At 37.6% G+C, this 24,388-nt stretch overlaps 1 protein-coding gene across 6 annotated transcripts in view; it reads left to right on the top strand.

The window, feature by feature from the left end:
• Positions 1-23,437, top strand: part of METTL8 (methyltransferase 8, methylcytidine) — an 85,232-nt gene extending 61,795 nt beyond the window's left edge. For all 6 annotated transcript variants that reach the window (XM_047722142.1, XM_047722148.1, XM_047722143.1 and 3 more), the window contains 7 exons: positions 8,366-8,733; positions 11,143-11,192; positions 15,483-15,546; positions 17,409-17,548; positions 21,553-21,659; positions 21,780-21,845; positions 22,549-23,437. In XM_047722142.1, the coding sequence (XP_047578098.1) occupies positions 8,366-8,733; positions 11,143-11,192; positions 15,483-15,546; positions 17,409-17,548; positions 21,553-21,659; positions 21,780-21,845; positions 22,549-22,739 (986 nt within the window). In that variant the 3' untranslated portion in view covers positions 22,740-23,437. The remainder of the gene's footprint in view (positions 1-8,365; positions 8,734-11,142; positions 11,193-15,482; positions 15,547-17,408; positions 17,549-21,552; positions 21,660-21,779; positions 21,846-22,548) is intronic.
• Positions 23,438-24,388: the final 951 nt, after the last annotated feature.

The following is a 24,388-nucleotide window of genomic DNA, read 5'->3' as shown; positions in this document are numbered from 1 at the left end:
CTATGTACACAGTCGAGTGGTGATTAACAGACCATATATAGCCCACAAAGACCACTCACTATCTGGCCATTTACAGAAAAGTTTGCCAACCCCTGCAATAGAATTTTGTTTCCAGATTGATCCTGTGTTCTGAAACGCCCCTGGGGAAGATGTTTGAAATCTTCTGTGCAAGCCCAGCATAGTGCAAATCTCTAATTTCACTGATAGTTAATTATTACTCTAGTGACTTCAGTCTATGATTGTGGCTAAGGTTTGCAAGCAGAGGTAGCTGTGGACACTGAGCTAAGGGGCCAGCTCTTAGGTAGCGAAGGGGGCACTTCTGCCCTACCTTATCCTCTGCCACCATCGATGACTTTATCCTCTGGCATTGTTTGCTTTTCATTAAAGCTAGTTCTCCTTCCTCATCCTAAGCATGAATGTGTCCTGGAGGGTGGACAGGAAAGAAAAGCACCTGAGCCACAATGGAACCATTCTATTTTTATGAGCTCCCGCCATGCAGTTCCAGAGTGGGATATGGCCAGGGAGTGTTGGCGCTGGATTGGAGGGTGCATACCAGCGGCTGTTCTGCTTACAGATCAGCCAACATTGCATTCCTTTGCAGGAACTCTGTCACACTGTTTCTGAGGAAGTATAATTTTGCTTCTTTGCCAGCAGCTGCACAGACATATTTTCCACATTACTCAAGTTCTGCTAGTGGCCACCTGGATGTGACAGAAAGCGTCAAGCCTAAACAGAATTAAAAGTTATCAGTCATCTTAATTCATTTCCAGGAAGTTAAGAACTATCTCCAGTATATTTCCTGATATGAAAAACCAAGGATTTTTTCATGCTGTCTTGAATATTTGTTTAGGACGTAAATAGATGAGCAGTGCTGATAATGTTCCCTTAAAGTGGTCTGTACTGTACGAGGCTGCCTATTTTGGCCTATTTATGTTAACAATGAACTTGAGTGAAGCTAATGAGAAGGTTATTTTAGAGCCTTGGAAACCGCAGTAAAGGAAAATGACAGTTCCCACAGAACCATAGTGTGACTGAAATAGAAAGGTGGTGACTGGCCGCTCTCTACAGAAGCAGGAAAAGCAGGCTGGAGAGGACTGATGATACTGCTTTGAAGCATTTGGCTTGCTTATTAGCATGTCCAGTCACTTTTGAAGCAAGTGTTCTGGCTGCCGTGGAGACACGGAAGTAAAGATGACATTTTAAAATGGCTCAAAGTGATGCAGGATTCTGCTGGGCCTCACCCCGCCCTGGAGCATGACTCAGTGCAGTGAACTTCACACATGTCAGGGAACCGGCACAAGGAGAGGACCCCACCATGCCTGTGACTTTGTGATCACGTGTAAGCGAGGGTGCTGTGAGGATGGCAGAGAAAGGGAACTTTTGTCCTGAGGAATATATTGAGTGACAGGACATAACTGAGAGTACATACCTTCCCAGCCACCCTGCCTGGCTCCTCCATTCATCGGAGACCATCATGATGGGCAGCAGAAGCCCTAGGCGAGGCTTCCTGTTTGATATTTAGCATCTCTGATGAATACAGGTCAAGGTGAATGGATCTGGTTAAAAGCTCAACTAGCAAACTTTGTGAAAACCCAAAGGAGGCTCTGACCCTGTTCTTATTCTGTGCTTGTTAGGAACCACCATCTCTTCTTATCTAGGAGAGTCCTCAGTCTTTGAAAGAGCATGTTTTCTCCCATCACAGAGCTTTCTATTTGCAGACATACAGCATAAACACTGTCTATTGATATTATTTCACTGATTTTAATGCCCCTGGGAGGAAATACTGGTGGTTCAGCTATGCTAGCCTCCTCTCTAGCACACTCCTTTTGGTCTCTGTGTGTGTCACTCTCTCCTGTCGCTCCCATTTCTCATTTCTCACCTATTGTCTCAGATGTTGTGAGAACTGAAGTCAGGAAACACCCTCACAGTTCTGAAAATAAGAGCTTAAGCATCACCAATAGTACAGTGTTTTAATGTGAGATAGTTGACATTTCATTCCTGTGATTAAAATGTATAACATCCAAGCTCTCGTGAGCAATTTTTCTTTCACTTAGATGCCCAAATTAATCATTTTAATTCCACATTTCCTTTTGGTAATTTCCTTTAAATTTTATGATAGCTCATATTTCTTTTAAAAGCGGGTTAATTCAGAGAAATAAGGAAAATACATTTGGCAGTTTTGAGTTAACATGATTATATTTTATAATTTCCTAAAAACATCTCCAGTGTGTTATAGCTCAGCTGGTTATTTAGAAAATGTAATGAGTTTTTAAAACTCAATAACAAAAGCAGCTGCTATTTTTTTTTCCACTTTACTTTAAAATATTCTTGCAAATAGTTACCTATCTAGGGTGAGTTGTCTGTGTCCAGCAATGTAGTAAAAGAATCCCACTGTACCTTACCTTGTGAATTCCTTTACCACTTGGAAGTGTCCTATGTAAAAAAATAAATAAATAAAATAAAAATAGAGTAGTTGAAAGTTTTGTACACCAATAAATTTAGAGTACTTGTTTTTAAGTCAGCTTTGGTTGTTTAAAATTTCATGCATTACTGTTAGAAATATACTTTTCACAGGGCACCTGGCTGATTCAGTCAGTGGAGCATGTGACTCTTGATTTCAGGGTTGAAAGTTGGGTGCCCTACATTTGAGCCCCGTGTTGGGTGTAGAGATTACTAAAAAATAATATCTTAAATTATATATATCACACACACACACACATATATATATGCTTTTCATAAGAGTTTTCTTTTTTTAAAAGTCTTATTTAATTATTTACTTTAGAGAGATTGAGAACATTTGCTTACACAAGAGTGAGCAGGGGGACGGGGGAGGGAGGGGAAGGAATGTCAAATAGACTAAACGGGCTAGGCCCTGGCAGGGGTGTGGCAGGGGGCTTGATCTCATGACCCCGAGATCATGATCCACACCAGAACCAACTACCCAGGTGCCCCAAGAGTTTTTTCTTAAGTATAGACCACAATGAACTTTCATCAGGGATACGTGGAAATTTCCAACTTTGAGAGCTCAGGTATCTGATGTAATTGATGTGCAAAAATAACTCTAAATTGCTTTTTGTTACATTGTAACAGGATAATTTTTCATAATTAATATTAATCATATCATATATGGCAGATACATAAATGGTTTGATTCAATTTCTTAGTTATGATATTCAGTGTGATTCAGGGTGAATTCTGAATATTTAAGTATAGTTAATATGTCACATTCCCTCTCCCCCTCAGCAGTATTGAATTTAATCAGTGAATAATTGAGAATTTGCTTCATCTGTCTGTTGTTAAACACATCACTACAACCCTTTTACTGCCATTGGCAAAAACCAATTAACTCTGAATCCACAGCCTAGGAAAATGAAAGGAAAAAACAGCTTCTCCAAGAAAAATTGATCATTGATACACCTGTTTAGAAAATCAGCTGGACTTTTGCATCAACATGGATGGGTCTGGAGGAGATAATGCTAAGTGAAATAAGTCGAGCAGAGAAAGTCAATTATCATATGGCTTCACTTGCTTGTGGAACATAAGGAATAGCATGGAGGACATTAGGAGAAGAAAGGGAAAAATGGGGGGGCATCGGAAGGGGAGACGAACCATGAGAGACTGTGGACTCTGGGACTCAAACTGAGGGTTTTGGAGGGGAGAGGGGTAGGAGGATGGGTAAGCCTGATGATAGGTATTAAGGAGGGCATGGATTGCATGGAGCACTGGGTGTTATATGTAAACAATGCATCTTGGAACACTACATCAAAAACTAATGACATACTGTATGGTGACTAACATAACATAATAAAAATAGTAATAAAAAAAGGTAAGAAAATCAGTCACTTGCTAAAGAAAGAAAAAATCGGTTGGGAGTTCCTGGCTTGCTCAGTCCAGTAAAGCATGTGACTCTTGATCACAGGGTCATGAATTTGAGCCCCATGTTGAGAGTAGAGTTTACTTTAAGCTAATAAGTAAATAAATAAATAGAAAATCTTTTGGACAAGATTAACACAGGGCAGATTTGTCCACACTATATTCAACTTTATTGGCCTGAACTTGAAATGAGTTAACAGCAGGTTGAAACTAAATTTTTCACTCATGGTCAGGAGAATAGCTCTTCCACTTCCCGTTATCACAGACACCTTTAAAGTTCAGGAAATTAACTCATATGCTAAAGGTGTTTACGTTGTCTCATAACCATAATTGTGAGTCTGATTGAGCTTCTGTGGCATCTCAGAAGCTGTCACATCTTACTGGGAACTATGAGTTGCCAGCATTGATTGAGATAACTGCTGAGAGCACAACTTTAAAAGCAAAGAACAAAAAAGTTCCAGCCCTTTAGCCATCACCCCAACCTATGCTGGGTGCTGTTTCTGTTTTGTATCTATTCCACAAGCCAGTCTATTCTCATAGAGCATTTTATGTTTCCCCATTGCTCATCATAATTTCATCATATAATCTTGCATAGCTTATATTTTATATAAATCAAATGGTGTTTAATTAATTCTGCATTTTTTATCTGTTTTTATGAAGGTTCCCTTCAATCAGCATTATTTTAACAGTTCAGTCATACTGATTTCAGTCATACTGATTATGTCATACTGGAGTTTTAATTTCAGTTTGATGCTTCATAATGAGAGGAAAGTACAAAATAAAAAAAAAAACAACAGGTTATTTTCAGGGATATTTTGAAGAGGTTTAATTTTAATTTAGGTTGGCAATGTAGTGTGATGGTTTAGAGCATGAGCTTTATTTATTTAGTTTTTTGAAGTTTGTTTATTTTTTTTTGGCGATCTCTACCCCAGTGTGGGGTTTGAACTCAAAACCCTAAGATTAAGAGTCATATGCTTTTCCGACTATGCCAGCCAGGTACCCCCAAAAACATGAGTTTTTAAGTCCAATAGACATGACCCAGGTCCTTGCTCTAGCTGGGTGACCTTGGGAAATTTTCTGTCTCCTCTGACCTTGAACTTCTTTGTCTGTAAATTGGAATAGCAGTATGTCTGAGAGAGATTATTAGGATTAAATGGGGAAAAAATCCAAGTAAAACATTTGACATAGTACCTGGTACATAATGAACAATATATGTGTTATTGTTTTTATTGGTATAATGATTGTGTTTGTTTGTTTGTTTTTCTTAATTCCTGAAGTGTGGGAAATCCTTGGAGAAGGCTTGGAAGTATACAGGTTAGCAGCCCTTGACTGTGGTCTTCCCATAGTAATCAGATCCTTTTTAAAGATTGCATAGTCTAGGGTTGAATCTAGATGCTTGATATATTTGGAATCTGAGCCAAATTCCAGTCACCTTGCTGCACATTCACCTTCTTTACAAGCTGGAAAAATTAAAACGTAGTAGTACAGGCTCATACTTAAGATCACAGTCTGAGCCAAGATTTTGTAGTTTGTAGAACTGACACTGTTTAATGTTCTCCATAAATTCATGGGGTTTAGTAAGAAGGTACATAGACTTTTTAGACATTGAACCTAGAGATACCCTAATTCAACCTCTCATCAAATGAGGAAACTCCATAGGCAAGTTGGATGAAGCATTCAACTAAGATTCTGTTTTTATGTGTAAGATGCAGTAAACCTTTCTAAAAGAACAAACTACCTAATAATCATTACATTGTTACCGTTGCTCTAAATTTTCATCTGATTATTATAAATCAGCATAAAATAAATTTTAGAGTTGCAGTGTATAGACCAGTCTGTGTGAATGTTTTCTGTTAATATCATTATCCTTTAAATTTTAATTGCTGTGGAAGATTATTTTGTTTTGACCTGCATGGCTTGCTTGGTCATTCCTGTGTTGTTGAGTATTTAAGTTTTCCTCCCACTTCTTTCTATTCTAAATGGCACTGCTATGAACATCTTTTCTTTCAAGTTGCGGTCCTGCTATTTACGCCCTTCCCCGCAGTTAATTCCTAGGGGAATATTTCCACAAATTAATCAAGGTGTAATACTACATGCTAGTTACTGATAGGTTCAAATTCCCCTCACAGTAGCTTGGTATTGAAACTCAGATACTAGAGATTTGACTAATTGTAGTTCTTCTTAGGTGGTTGCTTTTTATTAAACAGAAATATTTTTTACCAGCATAGAGTGAGTTACAAAGACAGTTTTTAAGGTAGAAAGAAGAAGGTGTGAGAAGACCCTGGGGAAATTTGATAGTTTGCTAATTCCTCCTGGAATCTGATTTCAGAATGTTTTTTTATTTTCTCACACAGTATAGCAGGTATACTCCAGTTTTTAAAAGTAGAGATATAACTATTTTAAAGATAATGTATGACATTTTTAGATTAACCATATATGGGCTTCCTTCCATTGGTACAGATGTGAGCATGTTTTGGACTTAAACTTCACATAGTTCTTTTGTTACAGAGATCTACTTTCATTTCTCAGACCTTAAATACAGATGGGAGTTTCTGTCTTTATAGCAGTGCTGCTGCCGGATACGATTCAGCCTTGATGGGAAGGAAGTCTCATGGCCAGATGGGTGGAGATCCATGTACAAAGCCATAAAGATAAAAAATGGAAAGAAAAGGAAAACTACAAGGATATCTATAACAAGGATGAACCTGACTGTGGGCAACTGCTTGTTCTGAGGGTTGGAGCTTCTTTAAAATTATGAAAGTATTGAGTACACTGATTTTATTTGTAATTTAGTTTATTTGGGGGAGGATAGTCACTTCATAAAGATCAAAATTCAAATAATTCTTTTACAAACCCTGGCCCCCAGCCACCCAGTTCCCCTTCCTAGAGGCAGCCAGTATTACTAATTACGTGATTTTCCTTCCAGAAGTATTCTGTACATATACAAGTAAATATATGTGTACATGGATTGTGTTTCTGTATATGCATATGTGTTCTTTATCTTCTCTTTTTTCCTAGCAAATGTTTGTGTCATAGATATGCTGTTCTACACTTTGCTTTTAATCCAACATGAAATCTTTAAATTATATCAATAGATGGTCTTTTTTATTCTTTGAAAGCACTTTAAAAATGTCACATGTCTGTATTGGGTGAGAGTAATTCTTTTTTTTTTTTTTTAAGATTTTATTTATGTATTTGACAGAGAGATAGAGAGCACAAGGAAGCAGAGCAGCAGGCAGAGGGAGAGAGAGAAGCAGGCTCTCCACTAAGCAGGGATAAGCAGGGAGCCCGACTCATTCCAGGACCCTGGAATCATGACCTGAGCCGAAGGCAGCCACTCAACCAACTGAGCCACCCAGGCGCCCCGAGTGGGTGAGAGTAATTCTTAACCCAGGGATCAGACCTGGTTCATAGTAGCATTCAAGAAATGTTTGTTGAGTGAAGGGATGAAGGAGTGAGTGAATTTATTATTTTATTAATTTAAGGTACAAAGAAAAAGAGGCAGAAAGCTAAGAATTGTCTGAAGTTCTGAGACCGTTGGTTGACCTAACCTAACCTAACCCTGGGACAGAGGGAACTATAAGGGTTAACATCATAAAATGTGAATTTCTTGGGGCACCTTGGTGGCTCAGATGGTTGAGCTTTCTGTTCAGGTCATTGGGATCAAGCTCCATGTTGGGCTTCCAGCTCAGCAGGGAGTCTGCTTCTCCATCTCCCTTTTCCTCTCCCTCTGCCTCTCCCCCTGCTCATGCTCTTTCTTTATCTCTCTCTCTCTCAAATAAATAAATAAAACCTCTAAAAAAAAATCAAAAAACACTAATTTCTTTTAAAAAGGCATATCTCCTAAGGCTTCATACTAGAAGATGTCAATAGGAAGATTGCTCTGGAGGTGGAGGAAGAATGGGAGGCCCCTAGATTCCAGGAGTTTCAAATGCAAAATAGGGAGTTGGAGTAGATTATTTCAGTGGGTTGTTCTGGCTCTAAGATTATGTCATTTATAATTCTGCAGTTTCCTGACTTATTACCAATTACAAGACACTTGTGTTGAAACTGCATTTATAGAGAAATAAAAAAATGAGGTGTCCTTCCTTTAAGATGATACAGAGCCCTACAGGTTATTGATGAAAATGTGATTATTAGGAATCCAAGATTCAGACTGTAGAAAGTAGTTTGCAATGATTATATTCCTCACAAAAATTTATTGGCCAAACTCTTGAAGCAGAAGCAGATTTATGGGGATAGGAATTAATACCCCACACACTGACACATTTTGGGAGAATCAATACTCTATAGTGTTAACTTGTAAGAGGCCCAAAAAAAAAAAAATCAGATAAAAACTGTAATATTAAAATTACTCAATAGTAAATATAAATAATAATGTCTGTAATATATTTAACAATATTTATTAAATATATTTAATTATTAAAATAGTAAGTAATAGTAAACATAATTCATAGTAAAATAAATCTTTTTTTCCTTTTTTTTTCTTTTAGTTAAGTATGAGAATGAAGCTAGTAAATATTGGAACACATTTTATAAGATTCATAAGAATAAGTTTTTCAAGGATCGTAATTGGCTGTTGAGGGAATTTCCTGAAATTATTCCAGTTGATCAAAAAACTGAACAGAAGTTGCAGGAATTATCATGGGATCATGCAAAAACTAGTGCTGCAGATGGTTTCTCAAGAAGGCACTGCCCTACTATGCCTGAAGAAAACAATCATAAGAAAAGTTGTGGTTCATCAGGTAGTCAAAGCAAAGTGGGATCACATTTTTCCAACCTAGAATCTAAAGAAAACAGAAAAGGACCTCTGAAGACAGAATTGTTTCCTGGTAGCAACGCCACTTTCAGAATCCTAGAGGTACTGTCTGGCCGGGGCAAAGATGGGAGGTGGCAAATAGCTTTGAAATGTACATTCCATATGACTTTATTAATAATCCAGATTTTTTAGGGGGAAATTATCAAATCTAACTAAATAAGTGTTCAGGATACTTCTGTGCATAAAGAATATTTAAAGGACTCTTGTCTATCATCAAGTTCTAAGTTTGGGTTTTAGTTTTTTTTTTTAAGTTGTTTTCATTTCTAACTTGAAGGCAGTTTTTTTTTTTTTTAAAGATTTTATTTATTTATTTGACAGAGAGATCACAAGCAGGCAGAGAGGCAGGCAGAGAGAGGAGGAAGCAGGCTCCCTGCTGAGCAGAGAGCCCGATGCGGGGCTCGATCCCAGGACTCTAAGATCATGACCTGAGCCGAAGGCAGCGGCTTAACCCACTGAGCCGCCCAGGTGCCCCTTGAAGGCAGTTTTAAATTCCAATTAAGTTTTGGCCTTAATTTCTATTTCTTCCTGTTATTAACCCTTTTTAAGTGAACTAGAAATAATGAGATATATAATTAACTGTAATCCAGTGTAGATATTGACTTTCTATTTTTAAAAATAAATCTCTTCCTTCTGTTATAAAGGTAATATATATTGATTAGAGAGTTTGCAAAAGAGTAGATAAAAGTATCTACCATCCCACATACAAGGGAGTTAACCACGCTTAACATTTTACTAACTTTTCTCCTTTTGTTTATACTGTTTTATACAGTTGAGCTATACTGTACCTGTATTTTGGGGTTTTGCTTTGTTTTTATTTAACATTATAACATAAACAACATAAGCAGTTTTTCTATCTTAAAAATTCTCTATAAATATTTTCGTGGCTGCAAAATATTTTCCTATGGAAAGTACTTTAATTCTGCTTATCTGTTTTCACAATACTAGACATTTAAATTGTTTTCAGATTTTCTACAGAAAATATCTTTGGGTATAGACTTTTCTCCATTTTCTTTTATTATCTTGGGTCAGATTTACTAGCTCATAATTTATTTTAAAAATTTAATGCTCTTGGGGCGCCTGGGTGGCTCAGTCGATAAGCATCTGCCTTCTGCTCAGGTCATGATCCCAGGGTCCTGGGAAGGAGCTCCGCATCAGGCTTCCTGCTCAGCGAGAATCCTGCTTCTCCCTCTCCACACCCCCTGCTTGTGTTCCCCACTCTTGCTGTGTCTCTTTCTGTCAAATAAAATCTTTTTTAAAAAAAAGTTAAAAAAAATTTTAATGCCCTTAGTATATATTGCCAAATCACTTTTTAGGAAGTTGTATTAATACCAATTCATGGCAATGTATGTCTGTTTCATCATACCCTCCTTGGTTAGAATATTCTTATTTTAGGGGCTTAGTTGATTAAGCATCTGCCTTCAGATCAGGTCATGATCCCGGGGTTCTGGGATCAAGTTCCGCATTGGGCTCCCTGCTCAGTGGGTAGTGTGCTACTCTCCCTCTGCCCCTCCCCTTGCTCTTGCCCACTCTCTGTGTCAAATAAATAAATAAAATCTTTTTTAAAAAGTGTTCTTATTTTAAGTGATTTCCTCTTTGACAGATGAAAATTATACCATGTTTTAATTTGCATTTCTTTGATTGTTAACTAGGTCACATCGTTCTTCAAATGCTTAGAAACTATTTGCACTTCTTTTGTGTTCTATTTATTTCCTTTGCTTATTTATGTTATTTTTCTTAATGAATACTATCGTTTTACTGTATTTATTGCCAATTTTTAAAAAAGATTTTATTTATTTATTTGACAGAGAAAGAGAGAACACAAGTAGGCAGAGAGGCAGGCAGGGGTGGGGGGGAAGCAGTCTCCCTACAAGGAGCAGAGAGCCCAATGCGGGGCTCCATCCCAGGACCCTGAGATTATGACCTAAGACAAAGGCACAGGCTTAACCCACTGAGCCACCCAGGCGCCCCACCAATTTTTTTTACAGTGTGTTGGTAACCTTTTAATTTGGTTTGAGTTTTGGTGTGTAAAAATTTTAAATATTTCCATAGTTAAATTTGTCAGTATTATTCTTGTGACTTATTCCATTGCTTTCCAGTTTAGAAAACCCTCGGATTCCTCTGGGGCACCTTGGTGGCTCAGTCAGTTAAGTATCTCTTTCTGGTCAGGTCATGATCCCATGGGCTCCCTGCCCAGCAAGGAGTCTACTTCTCCCTCTCCCTTTGCCCCTCCCCCTGCTTGTGCGTGCGCGCTCTCTCTCTCTCTCTGTCAAATAAATAAATAAAATCTTTTAAAAAACAGAAAGAAAGAAAGACCCTTCGACACCTAGACATCCGGTACATTTTTTTCTGTTTTTTTTTTTTAATTAAAAAAAAATATATATATATATAACATTGGTGAGGAAAATTTAACCTTGTTTTCATGATATTTGTTTATTCTTTTGATTTTTTTAGGTTGGCTGTGGAGCTGGAAATAGTGTTTTTCCAATTTTGAACACTTTACAGTGAGTCTTAAAGTTTTCTCTTGCAAAATTTTACATATGTATGGGGCGTTAAGAAATTCTGGAAAAATGTCATCTATATGCCAGTAGTATTCTTGTTCACATATAAACAATGGCTTAAACAACTTTCAAAAGCATTGTCTTGGTCCTAGTGTCAATTTTTGTGTGAACTAGGAATTACTCTGAAAAGAGTGTTTCACAGCTATGGGTTGAAGTAATTTTTTAAGCTTGTGTGTGTGTGTGTGTGTGTGTGTGGATAAGAGAATAAGAAAAGAACCAGAGATTTGACCGTTCCACTAAGCTGTGAATTACTAAACTTCAGAATTCCATTTGCTCCTCCAGGTCTGTAGGAGCCATTTCCCCCAGAGAGAATTGAATTTAAAGATTATACTTTAACCTCATTTTATTTTATCATCACTTCTGGAGCCACACCCAGTATTAAGACTTCCCTTTGTCCAGTGATTGTCTCTAGACTTGGAATTGTTTAGAGGTAACAGCAACTAACCCTAAGACAAAAAAAGCAGGTGTAGATAATAGGGACAGAGGTGTTCTCCTAATGCGTCCTTCCTGTTCACCGCCTCACGTATGTGTTGTAGTATTTCCATGATGAAGACAACACTCCTCACAAAGATTTTTCTAGCACTTGTACCTGTGGCTGGTCTTTTTTTTTTTTTTTTTAAGTTTACACCGTAGCTTTCACATTATTTTTCCATTATAAAATTGACATGAGCACATTGCAGAACATTTCCATTAAAGGAGAGGAGGGTGGGAATCACCCATCATCCCCATCATCCTAACATAGCTGCTGTCAGCATTTTTGTTTTAATTCCTTTCAGTCTTTTCTCTATGTGTATTTTAAATTTTAATGATGGTTTTTTTTAGCTTTTCCTTATGAAAATGTGAAAGCATTCAGAAAAGTAAATAGTAATAACAGTGAATTTTCACAAACCCACCACCTTGATTTAACAGTTAACACAATGCCAACATCATGACACTTTATTTTTAAATACTTGTGGTGTATCTCCAAAAAAAAAAAAAAAATCAGTACATCCTTCATTACTATTCTAAACCTAACATAATAAATAGTAATTTCCTAATACCATTAGATTACCAGTTAAAGTGGCCAGGCAGAAGTGATAGTGGCAAATTTGCAGTTCTGAATGGCCTTTCTCTTTTCATACTTATTTTCTTTGTTTTCCCTTTTCCCCATTTCTGGACCAATATTTCCTGCTGTTTTATACCACATACTCAGTTTCCTTCACCCCAGTAACTTCTGACCTTACAATACAGATAAATTTACTACTTTGGCAATTGATAATGAATTGCTTTATGACTCATCTCAAGGTATTATTATTTAGCATATCATTTCTTTAAGTCTTGTCTCTCCAACCATTGCATATATTCCTTGAAGTAGAAAATATATTTTATCCTAATCTGATTTTCCAGGTAACCTAACAGTGTAATACAGGTAGTTAGAGCTCAATACATATTGGATAATATCTCTGAATTCCTAGTTGTTCTATTTTTCCCTCTTCTCCCTCCAATGAATGATTGCAAGCACTTTTTTCCTTACTCCCTGATACTTCTTGGCTCTTTTGTTTTGTTTTAATCATTGTAGCTTGATAACCTAAGATAATTAATTTATTTTTAAAAGGCAATCAGTGATTTTTTTTTTCGGCTTCCAAAGGGAGAATTAGACTTTTTTCCCCACCTAAAAAATTATGTTTTATTACTTTTGGAGACTATAGGATTAATATTTTACATTTTCTGAATATTTTACCATCATTAGACCTCTGGAATTGAGAGGTCATATCATTCTCCAAAGATCATTTAATGCTTAAACCCCCTGCCAAGAGAGTGGTGTGGTGGTAGTAGTGATATTTACACCTGCTTCCTGGGAGCAGGGCCAAGGCAGTCAGCTGATTTTACAGAAAAGCTCTGGAAAGTCATTGGGTGGTCACAAGACCTCAGCTTGGGCTGCTATTGCACTGGGAATTCAGTCTCAGAGGTCATGCTGCTGTCCTGGTAGGACACATGGCAAATGGCACATGCTTTCCTTTAGCTACTAGACTATTCTGTATCTTGTGGGTGTTTAGCAACCAGTGCCCAAAGGTTGACTGCATACCTTTTATAAGGAGCTAGATGTGCTAGTGTCCAGAGAAGCATTTTGAGTTATATGGAAGTTTTTACAGAACTGTGATAAGTTCTTAAGTTTTTAAGTTCCTAGAAGGCAGAGGCAGGTCTTCCTATAATAATAATATGATGGTTATAATAAAAATAATAGCAATAGCAACAACAGTTATAACAATGACTAACATTTAGCAGGTGCTTACTCTGAGTTTGGCACCTTTTTGGAAACTTATATGAATTGCTCCAATCCTTACAATGGCCTTAGGTGCCATATTTATCTCTGCTTTATAGATGAGGAAATGGAGTTACAGAGAAATTAAGTAATTATTCCAAGATCATACAACTGAGTGGTACAGCCAGGATTCAAACCATAGGCAGTTTGGTTCCAGAGCCCTTGCCCTTAGCCATCATATTACATAGGGCTATATGCATATGAGTGCTTCCTGAGAAAAGTTCAAACACATGTGACCGACCACCCAGGAAGTTAGGGGTCACAAATATATGGATTTCATAGGAAACAGTAGGGGTATCGGCTGGAGTAAAGCACTGTTTTTTATATGGGACAGATGAAAAAGGCAGGCAGCACAAGTCATAACCAAATCCTATTCATCATATTTTAACTAATCTTAAATTGAATGTAAATCCCCAATGCCACAGAATTAATGCATTATACATGAATGTAGTATCCATCAATGGGTAGCATTTAAGCGTATAATCTGAGCCTGGGTGGGATTTTATTTGTGGAATACATATTTGTGTTTGTATTTCATATTTATTTAGTAGTTCTCCTTGCTTGAAATGTCTCCTGAACCAAATTAGAAGTTCTAATTATGTGTTTTAAGGCCCACTTATATAACCTGCTACATACTGGTTTGAGCTCTCAGGATCAACTCTGCTTCTTAATCCCTGGCATAGGACTCCCATCTCTAAGCCCTTATACCATTTACCCTTCTCCCCACTCAGCAATGCTATTCCCCTTCTACAAAATTCTGAAGACTTACACCTTTGGAACTCTGCCCGATCCACAACCCTATAAAAGCTATATAAAACCAGTCATGTCCTCAGCTAGGCTATAAAACCCACAAGAGCCAGGACCATAGTTATAATTATTGTTTAATAACAAACTAATCTATTTCTGTGATTCATACATGGTATTAAGTAACATGATGCAAGGATTATTTGATACCATCATACTAGGGATGATCAGGAAGGGTACTGGTCCACAAAATTCAGAGTATATGTGTGCCCATGAGTAACCACGATCCAGACATTGTAACTGAATTTTAGGTAAAGGCCAAATAGAACTTGTCTACAAGTTCAGTGGAGGCCACTTAAAACTATTCAAGACTTTGATATGTATAAACATCCCCTGCCAAAAAATGACTGACTTTAAATTTATAAATAAAATAACGGAGTATTAAAGAAGTTAAGTCAAATTCACAGAGTTAATAAATGGAAAATTCAGGATTTAAACACAGGTCTATTTGGCTCCAAAATATATACTTTTACTATTTACTAGACAATTTCATTTACTACCTTGTATTCTAATGTTTCATACATAAATGAGGCTAATAAATGTTTAGAAGTTGTGTTTACATATATATATATATTTATGTTTCTGTTCCATTAGGGGCATCGGAGCCTCTCTGAGAGGGTCAAGAACCAAATGAGTTGTACACAGAGAAAGGGGACTGAAGCACCAAGGACACAGGGGTCTACACACGGGTAGAACTTGACTAAGCTATGAAGGAGCTATAGGCCTTACTGGCTGGAGGCACAGAAGAAAGAGTGTGGGAAGATGGGGGGAGCAGGAGAAAGATGGAGCAGTGATGATGGATAGCTTTGGAGGTTTCCCATGTGAGAGTATGATGGGATGTAAGGGTAGGTAGCCTTACATAATGGAGAACTTCAAAAGCAGGACAGGAATTTGAAAGTTACCCTGTAATTAATGGTAAGCATTTGAGACAATGCTATTTCAGAAGCAACGTGAAGGCACCCTTATGCCATTATAGAGAATAATGTCTAAAAGGAAGAAACAACAATCCAAGTGTCATCCAAAATTCTATTAAATACTTTTTAACAAGTTCAAGCCTACAGTTTCCTTTCCTCTGTAACCTGAGCATAGATTAACTCTAGATTTAAATATTGGTTTCATTTTCATAGGAATGTTCCAGAATCCTTTCTTTACTGTTGTGATTTTGCTTCCAGAGCTGTGGAGCTAGTAAAGGTATGCTTCATATTTTCTTTAAGGAGAGCCAGGTAAGGATCTAATTTATTTGCTGCTGCTGTGATATTTTTGAAATATTTCAAATATTATCTGTGACCATTTTTAACCGAGCTTTTACTATTTCTGGGAATCATATCATCAGCTGATACCTAAGGTATCACCTTAAAATGATAGAAGTTGTTTTGTATTTAAAATAAAGTTGAAGGCATTGGTATACCCAGAAAGGTCAACAGGTCCTACAAGGTGATCTTTTTTTTTAAAGAGCAGGGGGAGAGAGAGAGAGAGAATCTTATTTATTTATTTATTTATTAGAGAGTACATGCACACAAGCTGGAGGAGGGGCAGAGGGAGAGAATCTCAAGCAGACTCCCTGCTGAGCGTGAATTCCCAGCGTGGGTCTCATCAGCCCTAAGACCATGACTTGAGCTGAAACTAAGAGTCACACACAACCAACTGAGCCACCCAGGTGCCCTGGGGAGAGAATTTTAAGTAGGATCCATGCCTTATGTGGAGCCCAACACAGGGCTTGATCTCAATATGGGGCTTGATCTGAGAACCTGGAAGTCATGACCTGAACTGAAACCAAGAGTCAGATGCTTCACCATGAGTTACCCAGGTGCCCCCTACAAGATGATCTTATTCATAATAATGTCCCTAGATCCCTGTACACAGTCTAACATGTAAGAGGTACTCATTAAATTAAAAATTATGACGTTAAAAAAAAATTGAGAAGGCATATAATACAAGTGTAAACTGTCCTAGACTGTTGGAAAAGCAGTGGGGAGCCTGGACTTGTTTGACCAATCCCCAAAAGCTAGTAAGCATTACCTTAGCAAAAAGTATTTTTAGGAGATGGGAAAGGAATGGAAATTCTGCTAACAGAAATGTATAGTCAGTACATGGAACTTAATTTCTGATATTGAGTAATAGTTAATCATGGTAGACATTTTCTAAAATACTGAAAAGCCTAAACAGAGAGATAAAATTCACCTATAATCACACTTCTTAGAGTCCTATGGTGAATCAAGGTTAGGTATTTTGGTATATATCCTTCTGGTATTGTTTTATGGGCAAATTTGTGTGTATGTATGTTCTGATTTTTTTAAATAACAGCCTTTATTGAGATACAGCTCACACACCATGGAATTCACCACTTTATACAATTCACTGATTTTAGTATATGTATGAAGTTGTGCTATCATTACCATTATCTAATTTTTGATTATGTATTAGAGGATATTTGTATTTTAAGCCAAAGGAGGCATGGAACAAGCAGTAGGAGAGAGAGCTGAGGACCATCTCAGTGCCTCTGAAATAATATATGGTAGTCTTTCAACAATGTTGCCTACTGACTCAAAGGCCTGCTCTATTCCTCTTTTTATTTTTTATTTATTTATTTATTTTTAAGTTTCTGAACCTTTTTTTTTTTTTTTTAAAGATTTTATATATTTGACACACAGAGAGAGAAAGCACAAGCAGGAGGAGTACCAGGCAGAGGGAAAGGGAGAAGCACACTCTCCACTAGCAGGGAGCCCAATGCGGGGCTCAATCCCAGGACCCTGGGATCATGACCCAAGCCTAAGGCAAACACTTAGCCAACTGAGGCACCCAGGTGGCCCCCATTCCTCTTTTTAAACTAAAGGGGGATTGTGAAGAATGCTATGAGTCCAAGCACAAGACTTAATTTTTTGTGGCAGCTTGAAATAAGCTTACAGAATACTGAATCTGAAATAAAGTGCATCCAGATTTACAGAGGAAAAAGGCACTAGGAGAAATATAAAGTTTGACCTTTTTATTTTAAGAAAAATGCTAGAAGTCTGCTAACTGCTTTTTCCCCCCTTTTTATTCCTTTATCATGATAGTTGCACTCGTCCTACAGAGCAGCCCAGTGTTGTGCCTTTGTTCATGACATCTGTGATGAGGGCTTACCTTACCCTTTTCCAGATGGGATACTGGACGTCATTCTCCTTGTCTTTGTGCTCTCTTCCATTCATCCTGACAGGTAACCAAAGACAGAAGGGCAAAGCAATGTGTAAAGCCCCTTTATCAGTTGTAGTTTTCAGAAATATAAAAAAAAAAAGTGACAATTCTTGAATTTATGATTTAGTGAACTACACTGTGTAGAACATGCAGCCTTTTAAATGCAGTTTTTCCTTTCTTCAGACTTGGGGAAAGAAACTGGCCAAACTGCTTCATTAGTGAGCTTTCTATCACTGTCAGAGAAGTGAGCATTCTCTGGCTAGACACATACCTATTAAAAGTGACGGTGCTTCAAGGAAATTACAAATTCAGAACAGCCTAATAGACTCCCAAGAGGGAAATTGTACTTGGTGATCAGAAGCAAACATCTTTGATTTAGTATCTTACCGAATGTTCGTGAAGAGGTGGGCTGTGAATCTGTTTGGTTTCACACCAGTCTGTCGACAGGCTTTAAAAATTTTGTGTTAAAGAAGTTCTCCAGGGAATTAGAGGTACTCAAGATTTGCTAGATTAACCTTGGGCCTTTATCATCTAAGATTGGCCATTGCCATCATTTAAGTATTTATGACTTAAATTTTTTGTTCATACATTGTTTTGAAATAGCAACATAGCTTTTGTCCAGAGAGGAAACAGAAAGAGATACTACCAGCTGTTAAAATGATCACCTCTCTTAAAATTCTGCCACCTCACTTGTATTAAGGCACACGTGTGGTGGCAAGGGTTGTGCATGTGTAAGTTTTCTTAAAATTGGATTTTCTGCTGAGGCAGTAGATTCAACCCCGAAAATTTGCTGGTAGAGACTTGACATCAACCAGTCTTTGTTTGATGAGTGTGACCCTTTCCCAAAGAAACCGAGTTAACGTGTGCTTTTCCCTTTGCAATTACAAACTCACTAGGACCCTTTATAGTTTTTTTACCTCTTATTTAGAGATGAGCACTTTGATTGCTTGTTGAAAGACAAATTAAATTTCCAAATAAATCCGAATGAAACATATTTTTGCACCTGGTGAGACATATCACATTCCATGAAGCCACTTTTTCCTCCCACTTTCTATAATCTGTGTCTTTCTGCTAATCTGTTTAGAATATTGGCATCATTCAGGTACTGGTAGAGAGATGTCATCTATGTATTTTGTTTCATAGTTAAAAGAATGAATAGTTAAGAGGATGGAGTAGGTGGTTAGAGAACAAGATTTTCTATTTGACACCTATAACAGGAAATGTTTAAATTCCAAATAAGACCACAAAAACTCTACTTAAAATTAGTTTAGATAATGTATTTTCTCATGATTTGAACTGAATGTTAAAAAGAAGGGGAAGCAGATGTCTTGGAAAGATTACTGTTATACTACAGTATGTTCATTCTATTTATTTATTATAAAATAAATTCAGATGTATCCTGTCCCTAGCCACTTTCTTACCTATATAGAAATGATCTGAAAATTGGTGAGTAAGTAGAAGGAAGGCAATAGTAAGTGAAAAGACAGTATCTTTAGGGTCATTTGGGACTCTGGTGGTATATTCAGCCCCGTGGAAGTTTTAGAAAAGTGGCTTCCTACCAGCTTGAAAAATCCATGCACAAATGAATGGCAAGCAGTTCTGCTAGACCTTGAGACTGGGGGATCCAGCTTAAATGGGAATAAACCATAAGAGGCTAAAAAAGAAGAGCTAACTGTCCTTACCACTGAAATAAAAGAAAGTACAATATGTTTACCACAGATCCAAGCATAGAGTAGGCAATCAATAAATACTCCTTTTTAAAATCTCTTCTTTTCCTTTTCCTCACCTTCCATCTAGAGGTAGATGAGGATAGCAGAGTTGGCCCAAGGCAGATAAAGAAAAGGGGCCCTCTCCTGTTTCTTGTCTTGTCCATCTCCCCCAGCCCACGTTCCCCTGCAGTCCTCAGGAACTGGTTCTGGAATTTGGCACCAAGCCAAGCAAGGTGGGCTGATGAAGAAAAGCAGCCCCCACCGTTGCCTTTACCTACAACCCCAGATGTTAAAGGATAGTTGGGAAGAAAGGATTTGCAGAGGGAGATGGCTGCATTTTGAAATATCTGGCTGTTTATTTTTCTGCATTTATGTTTCATACTTTGTTTTAGTAGTAATTGCAGAAAGGTATTCTCTGTACGTAAGACATTTATCCTGAATGCGAATATTTTAAGGTTAAGATATGGTTTTCTTTAATTGCCGAACTCTAAAGCCATAAACACAGTGTGAAAATAACCTCTAACAAAATAAACAAGGAAAAAGACTTTTCTTTTTTTCCCTTTCATGTACTTATGTTCCAGTTTTTTAAGAGAGCATTTCATCTAATTATGCCACCTCTTTATGTTATATTTCTATCTTGTTTTCATAGTGACTTTCATTTTCTCACTATCTACTTCCTTCATAACCTGACATAAATCTGGCTTTTCTCTCCTTTATTCCACTGAACATTGTTTTAATTGGAAGGAATTTACAGATTATCTGATGCAAACTCCTCATTTTTAAAATAAGAATATCTAGAAGCTTTAAGTAGCGTGGATAAAGCAGAGATAGCTAGGACTCAGCACACGGGCTTCCATTTACCATTCTCTGCTCAGGGCAGACACTCATAACTGGTTTTGTACCCTGATTGTCATTCCCACTGAGCTCTGTAGGCAACCAATGTCAGTCACTTGGCATGGATATGAGATCTGAAATCTTTGCCATCTCTGACCCATAATCACACATAAGACCATGAACATTTAACCAAAAACATTAAGTCAAGAGCAGTCACAAGGGGTTGTATTTGATTGGGAACCAGATGAAAAGAATAAATAATAAAAGAAAGTAAGTAAAGGCTTCCCAGTATTGAGCTGGGGCTTGGAGTGTGAATAGAATTTAAATAGGCAGAAAGTAAGAGAGAATTCTTTGAGGGGAACCACGTGAACAAAGGCATGGATTGCTTCAGAGCCAAGCTTGGAACAGTTAGGGCAGAGTTGATGCTTCACATTAGGGTATAGTGGGAAAGATGTTGGAGAGATTGAGGCCGGTTGAAGGAGATCTTAAGAGCCCAGCTAAGAAATTGAGATTTTATCCTATGGATTAAAATCATGAACATTTTTGAGCAAAGGGATGATTTGACAAAACCATCATTTTAAGTAGAATAATTCCTCACTGATATGCAGGAAGAATTAACAGGGGAATAATAAAGGATGTTAGAAAGTATTCTGTTTCCAGGCCTAAGGAGGTAGCAATTTGTACAAAAGGGAAACAAAAAGGAGACAAAACATCATTTAAAAAAAGAAGACCTAGAATTGGATGACCACGTGGTTGTGGAGAGACTAGTGAAAGAGGAGGAAAAGAAAAGGGATTAAAAATACCTCTGAGGTATGGGGCACCTGGGTGGCTCAGTGGGTTAAAGCCTCTGCCTTCGGCTCGGGTCATGATCCCAGGGCTCTCTGCTCAGCAGGGAGCTTCCTTCCTTCCTCCTCTCTCTCTGCCTGCCTCTCTGCCTACTTGTGATCTCTCTCTGTCAAATAAATAAATTTTTTTAAAAATCTAAAAAAAAAAAACCTCTGAGGTGTAACACTTCAGTGAATGATGGCACCTTTGAACTAAATAAAGAAGAAGGGGCTAGTTTTGGAGGAAACGTGATCTCTATTTAGATATGTGCAATTTGGGATGGCTCCACCATATTTTTTATCTTGCAAGGAAAATGAAGTGACTTCAATGTTTATCTGCCTTGGGACTACCGTAACTTGATAGAAAACCAGGAACCGTCTATGTAGTTTTGCAGTGACGCTTTAACATCATCAAGCTCTGCGAAGACAACACTCAGTCATTTGGGTGATTTATACTCTAGGTCTTCTGAGTCTAATCGTTTAGCAAGTTTTGGTATCCATTTTCCTTTCTGTACAAAATATTTTTGGTTTCGTCGCCCTTAGGTTTGTGGTGAGATTTTTTTGGCCCCATGGAACTTTCCTTATTTTATCTTTAAAAAGGTTAAATGTGTCATGTAAAGCAAGACTTCTTCAGATAGTATCTTGCTTTGTTTTCAAAGGATGCAAGGCGTTGTAAACCGACTGTCCAACTTACTGAAACCTGGAGGAGTGCTATTATTTCGGGACTATGGAAGATATGATAAGACTCAGCTTCGTTTTAAAAGGGGTATATTCAGTTTGGAATTCTTTTCATGTGTTTTAAAAATGCCTTGTTTATATTTTATGTCACGTTTCTGTTTTGTTTTAAGGAATACTAAGCTTCTCTGATCACAATTATGTTTTTTAGGACATTGCTTATCTGAAAATTTTTATGTTCGAGGAGATGGTACCAGAGTATATTTCTTTACAAAAGGTATGCTTATCTCTAAGGGAAAGTAATTAGCTGTAAGAACTCTCTTTGGTTACTCTGTAACCACACTGTAACTGTTCTATGTGAAAGCTCGAAAATGGCCTTTTTGTCTTTTAATCTTTTTCCAGTTGAAACTGCTTTAAAGAATCGCTTGTTTCATTCTTATAGCCAAGTGAAGGTGTAGTCTGTTCCATTTTGGAAATACTGTTAGCCCAGATATAGAATAAAATGATGACATACCACAGCCAGAGGAGGGAACTTGATTTTAAGAGTCCATGGAAAATTACTTATCTCTTGTCAATTTCTCATTTTTAAAAAAGTGTTTAAAATGAATTATCCACTCAAGGATTTTCTCCAAACTTATGTGAGTACTTTTATAATGTGCCATTTGGGGTCTCTGGAAACAAAAAAAACCCTCAGAACAGAGGGCACCTTTCAAAATATTGAAATCTGCAGCCAGTAGTATTGTATATCTTTATGCCTGCCATGTTAAGCTGTTCATACTTGGTGTATTTCTGTGAAGTAGAAGAAATCCATTTGGTTTTACAGGTTTCCTTAACCAGTTTGTACTGGGGAGTCTCTTAGTATAACTGAAATTTAGATGGTTAGTCATTCCATTAATATTCCATTGTTCCTGACTGTCCCCCTGTCTCCCACCACCATGCACCAGTCACATATACATTTGATTGCCATTTTTGTCTCACAGGGGAAGTCCACAATATGTTCTGCAAGGCTGGGTTAGAGGAGAAGCAAAATCTGGTTGATCGTCGTTTACAAGTGAATAGGAAAAAACAAGTGAAAATGCACCGAGTGTGGGTTCAAGGCAAATTCCAGAAACCATTACACTTGACTCAAAAAACCTCCAAGTTGGGATTTTCACTCCTTTCTCATGGCTGAATCATGAGGATTACACTGTACAAAGACTTCTGTAGATCTTTCATTTTTGAAAGGACAACCAGAAGAAAAGAGAATTTGTATATCCTGCTGTTTATCATGGGTGAGCTCTTTTGTTTAAACACTCGTAAATGATTTGGAAGAGTGTACCATATTCTGTGTTTTCAAAGCTTAATGTGCTCAAGCTTGTTTGTGTTTATGTCTAACCATTTTGTTTGTTCTCTGAAATTTATAAGCTTTCAATTAAATTACTGCTATAAGTCAGATGATTCTGAGAAACCATACCCTGCCATTTTTTAGAAGTGCAAAAAAAAAACATTTGTTTATGTGTTAGTCTAATATAGTTAAACTCTCTTCCTCTCTTATCTGATAGCAGAGAGACAGTACTCCTTTGTTTCCCCCGCAAGGCACAAGGCCTAGGTGAATTTTTTGTTTTCTCCTTTTCTGTTTACCCCAAAACTTTTTTTTTTTTTTTTAATTCAGAGACTAACGTCTGAAATAGAATTTTAGTTTCTGTTTTCTAAAATTGGGGAAGTATGACCCATGCTAACATTATTTTCAGGCTATTATTAGGTGTACAAGTTATTGTAAGCTCTCTTTAAGTCAACTGTTATACCCCCCCAAAATTCTTATTACCACCTTGCCTCAAAAAGGATATAAGTTGGCTTTCAAATTGTACTTTGTAAAAATGGAGTTTCTAAGATTGGTTTTTCATTTGTCGTACAACATATACTGGGTACTTTACATTGTGCTAAACTATATGGACTAATACAATAAATACAGACCCAGCCCTGTCCTCAGAGAGCATAGATAGGATCTGGCTGTCAAAGCAAAACATGCACATCCCAAGCCTCTAAATCACAATCTCAGATAATATATAAACAGGTACTCAAATAGGGAACCTAGCAGCTAGCAGACTTTGAGCCACAGAAATCTAGAAGAAATGGAAATCTCTTGAAGGACTACCATTGGAAAAATTCATTCCCACTCTTTTTCCTTTTTGAATGCACTTAAAATTCAGTTTTCGGGGGACGCCTGGGTGGCTCAGTTGGTTAAGCAGCTGCCTTCGGCTCAGGTCATGATCCCAGCGTCCTGGGATCGAGTCCCACATCGGGCTCCTTGCTTGGCAGGGAGCCTGCTTCTCCCTCTGCCTCTGCCTGCCACTCTGCCTGTGCTCACTCTCGCTTCTCTCTCTATGACAAATAAATAAATAAAATCTTAAAAAAAAAAAAATTCAGTTTTCGGAAGAATGTGATTGGTCTAACTTGGGTCATGGATTCATCTCTCGACAGTTTGGGGCAGGGAAGCTTCACTGATGGTGCCACCTGAATGTATGGAGGTGCAGGAAAGTTCCTCAAAGGAAAATGAAGACACTGTTATCAAAAGAAAAAAGGAGAGATGCTGCCTGGTCACAAACAGCGTGTCTCAGAGTAGTGTTAGTGGCAGCAATAGTGGTTCCAAAGAGAAAGATTAGTTGGTGGGAAGGAAGGGGGAAACATCAGGTTCTGGGGGGCAGTGGGTGTCAGCCTAGTCCCTGATGGGGAGAAGACAAGTGTGTTTGGTGTGGGCCATTCCCTATGATGCATTGTGGAGAAAAGATGGGGTAGGAGTCAGCTGCTAGACAGCCTTGAATAGAGGGCACATTGGCTTCT

This window comes from Lutra lutra, chromosome 3 (assembly GCF_902655055.1).
Source record: "Lutra lutra chromosome 3, mLutLut1.2, whole genome shotgun sequence".
Lineage (NCBI taxonomy): Eukaryota > Metazoa > Chordata > Mammalia > Carnivora > Mustelidae > Lutra > Lutra lutra.
The sequence above is the reverse complement of the archived record's forward strand: the minus strand, read 5'-3'. Positions and strand labels throughout refer to the sequence as shown.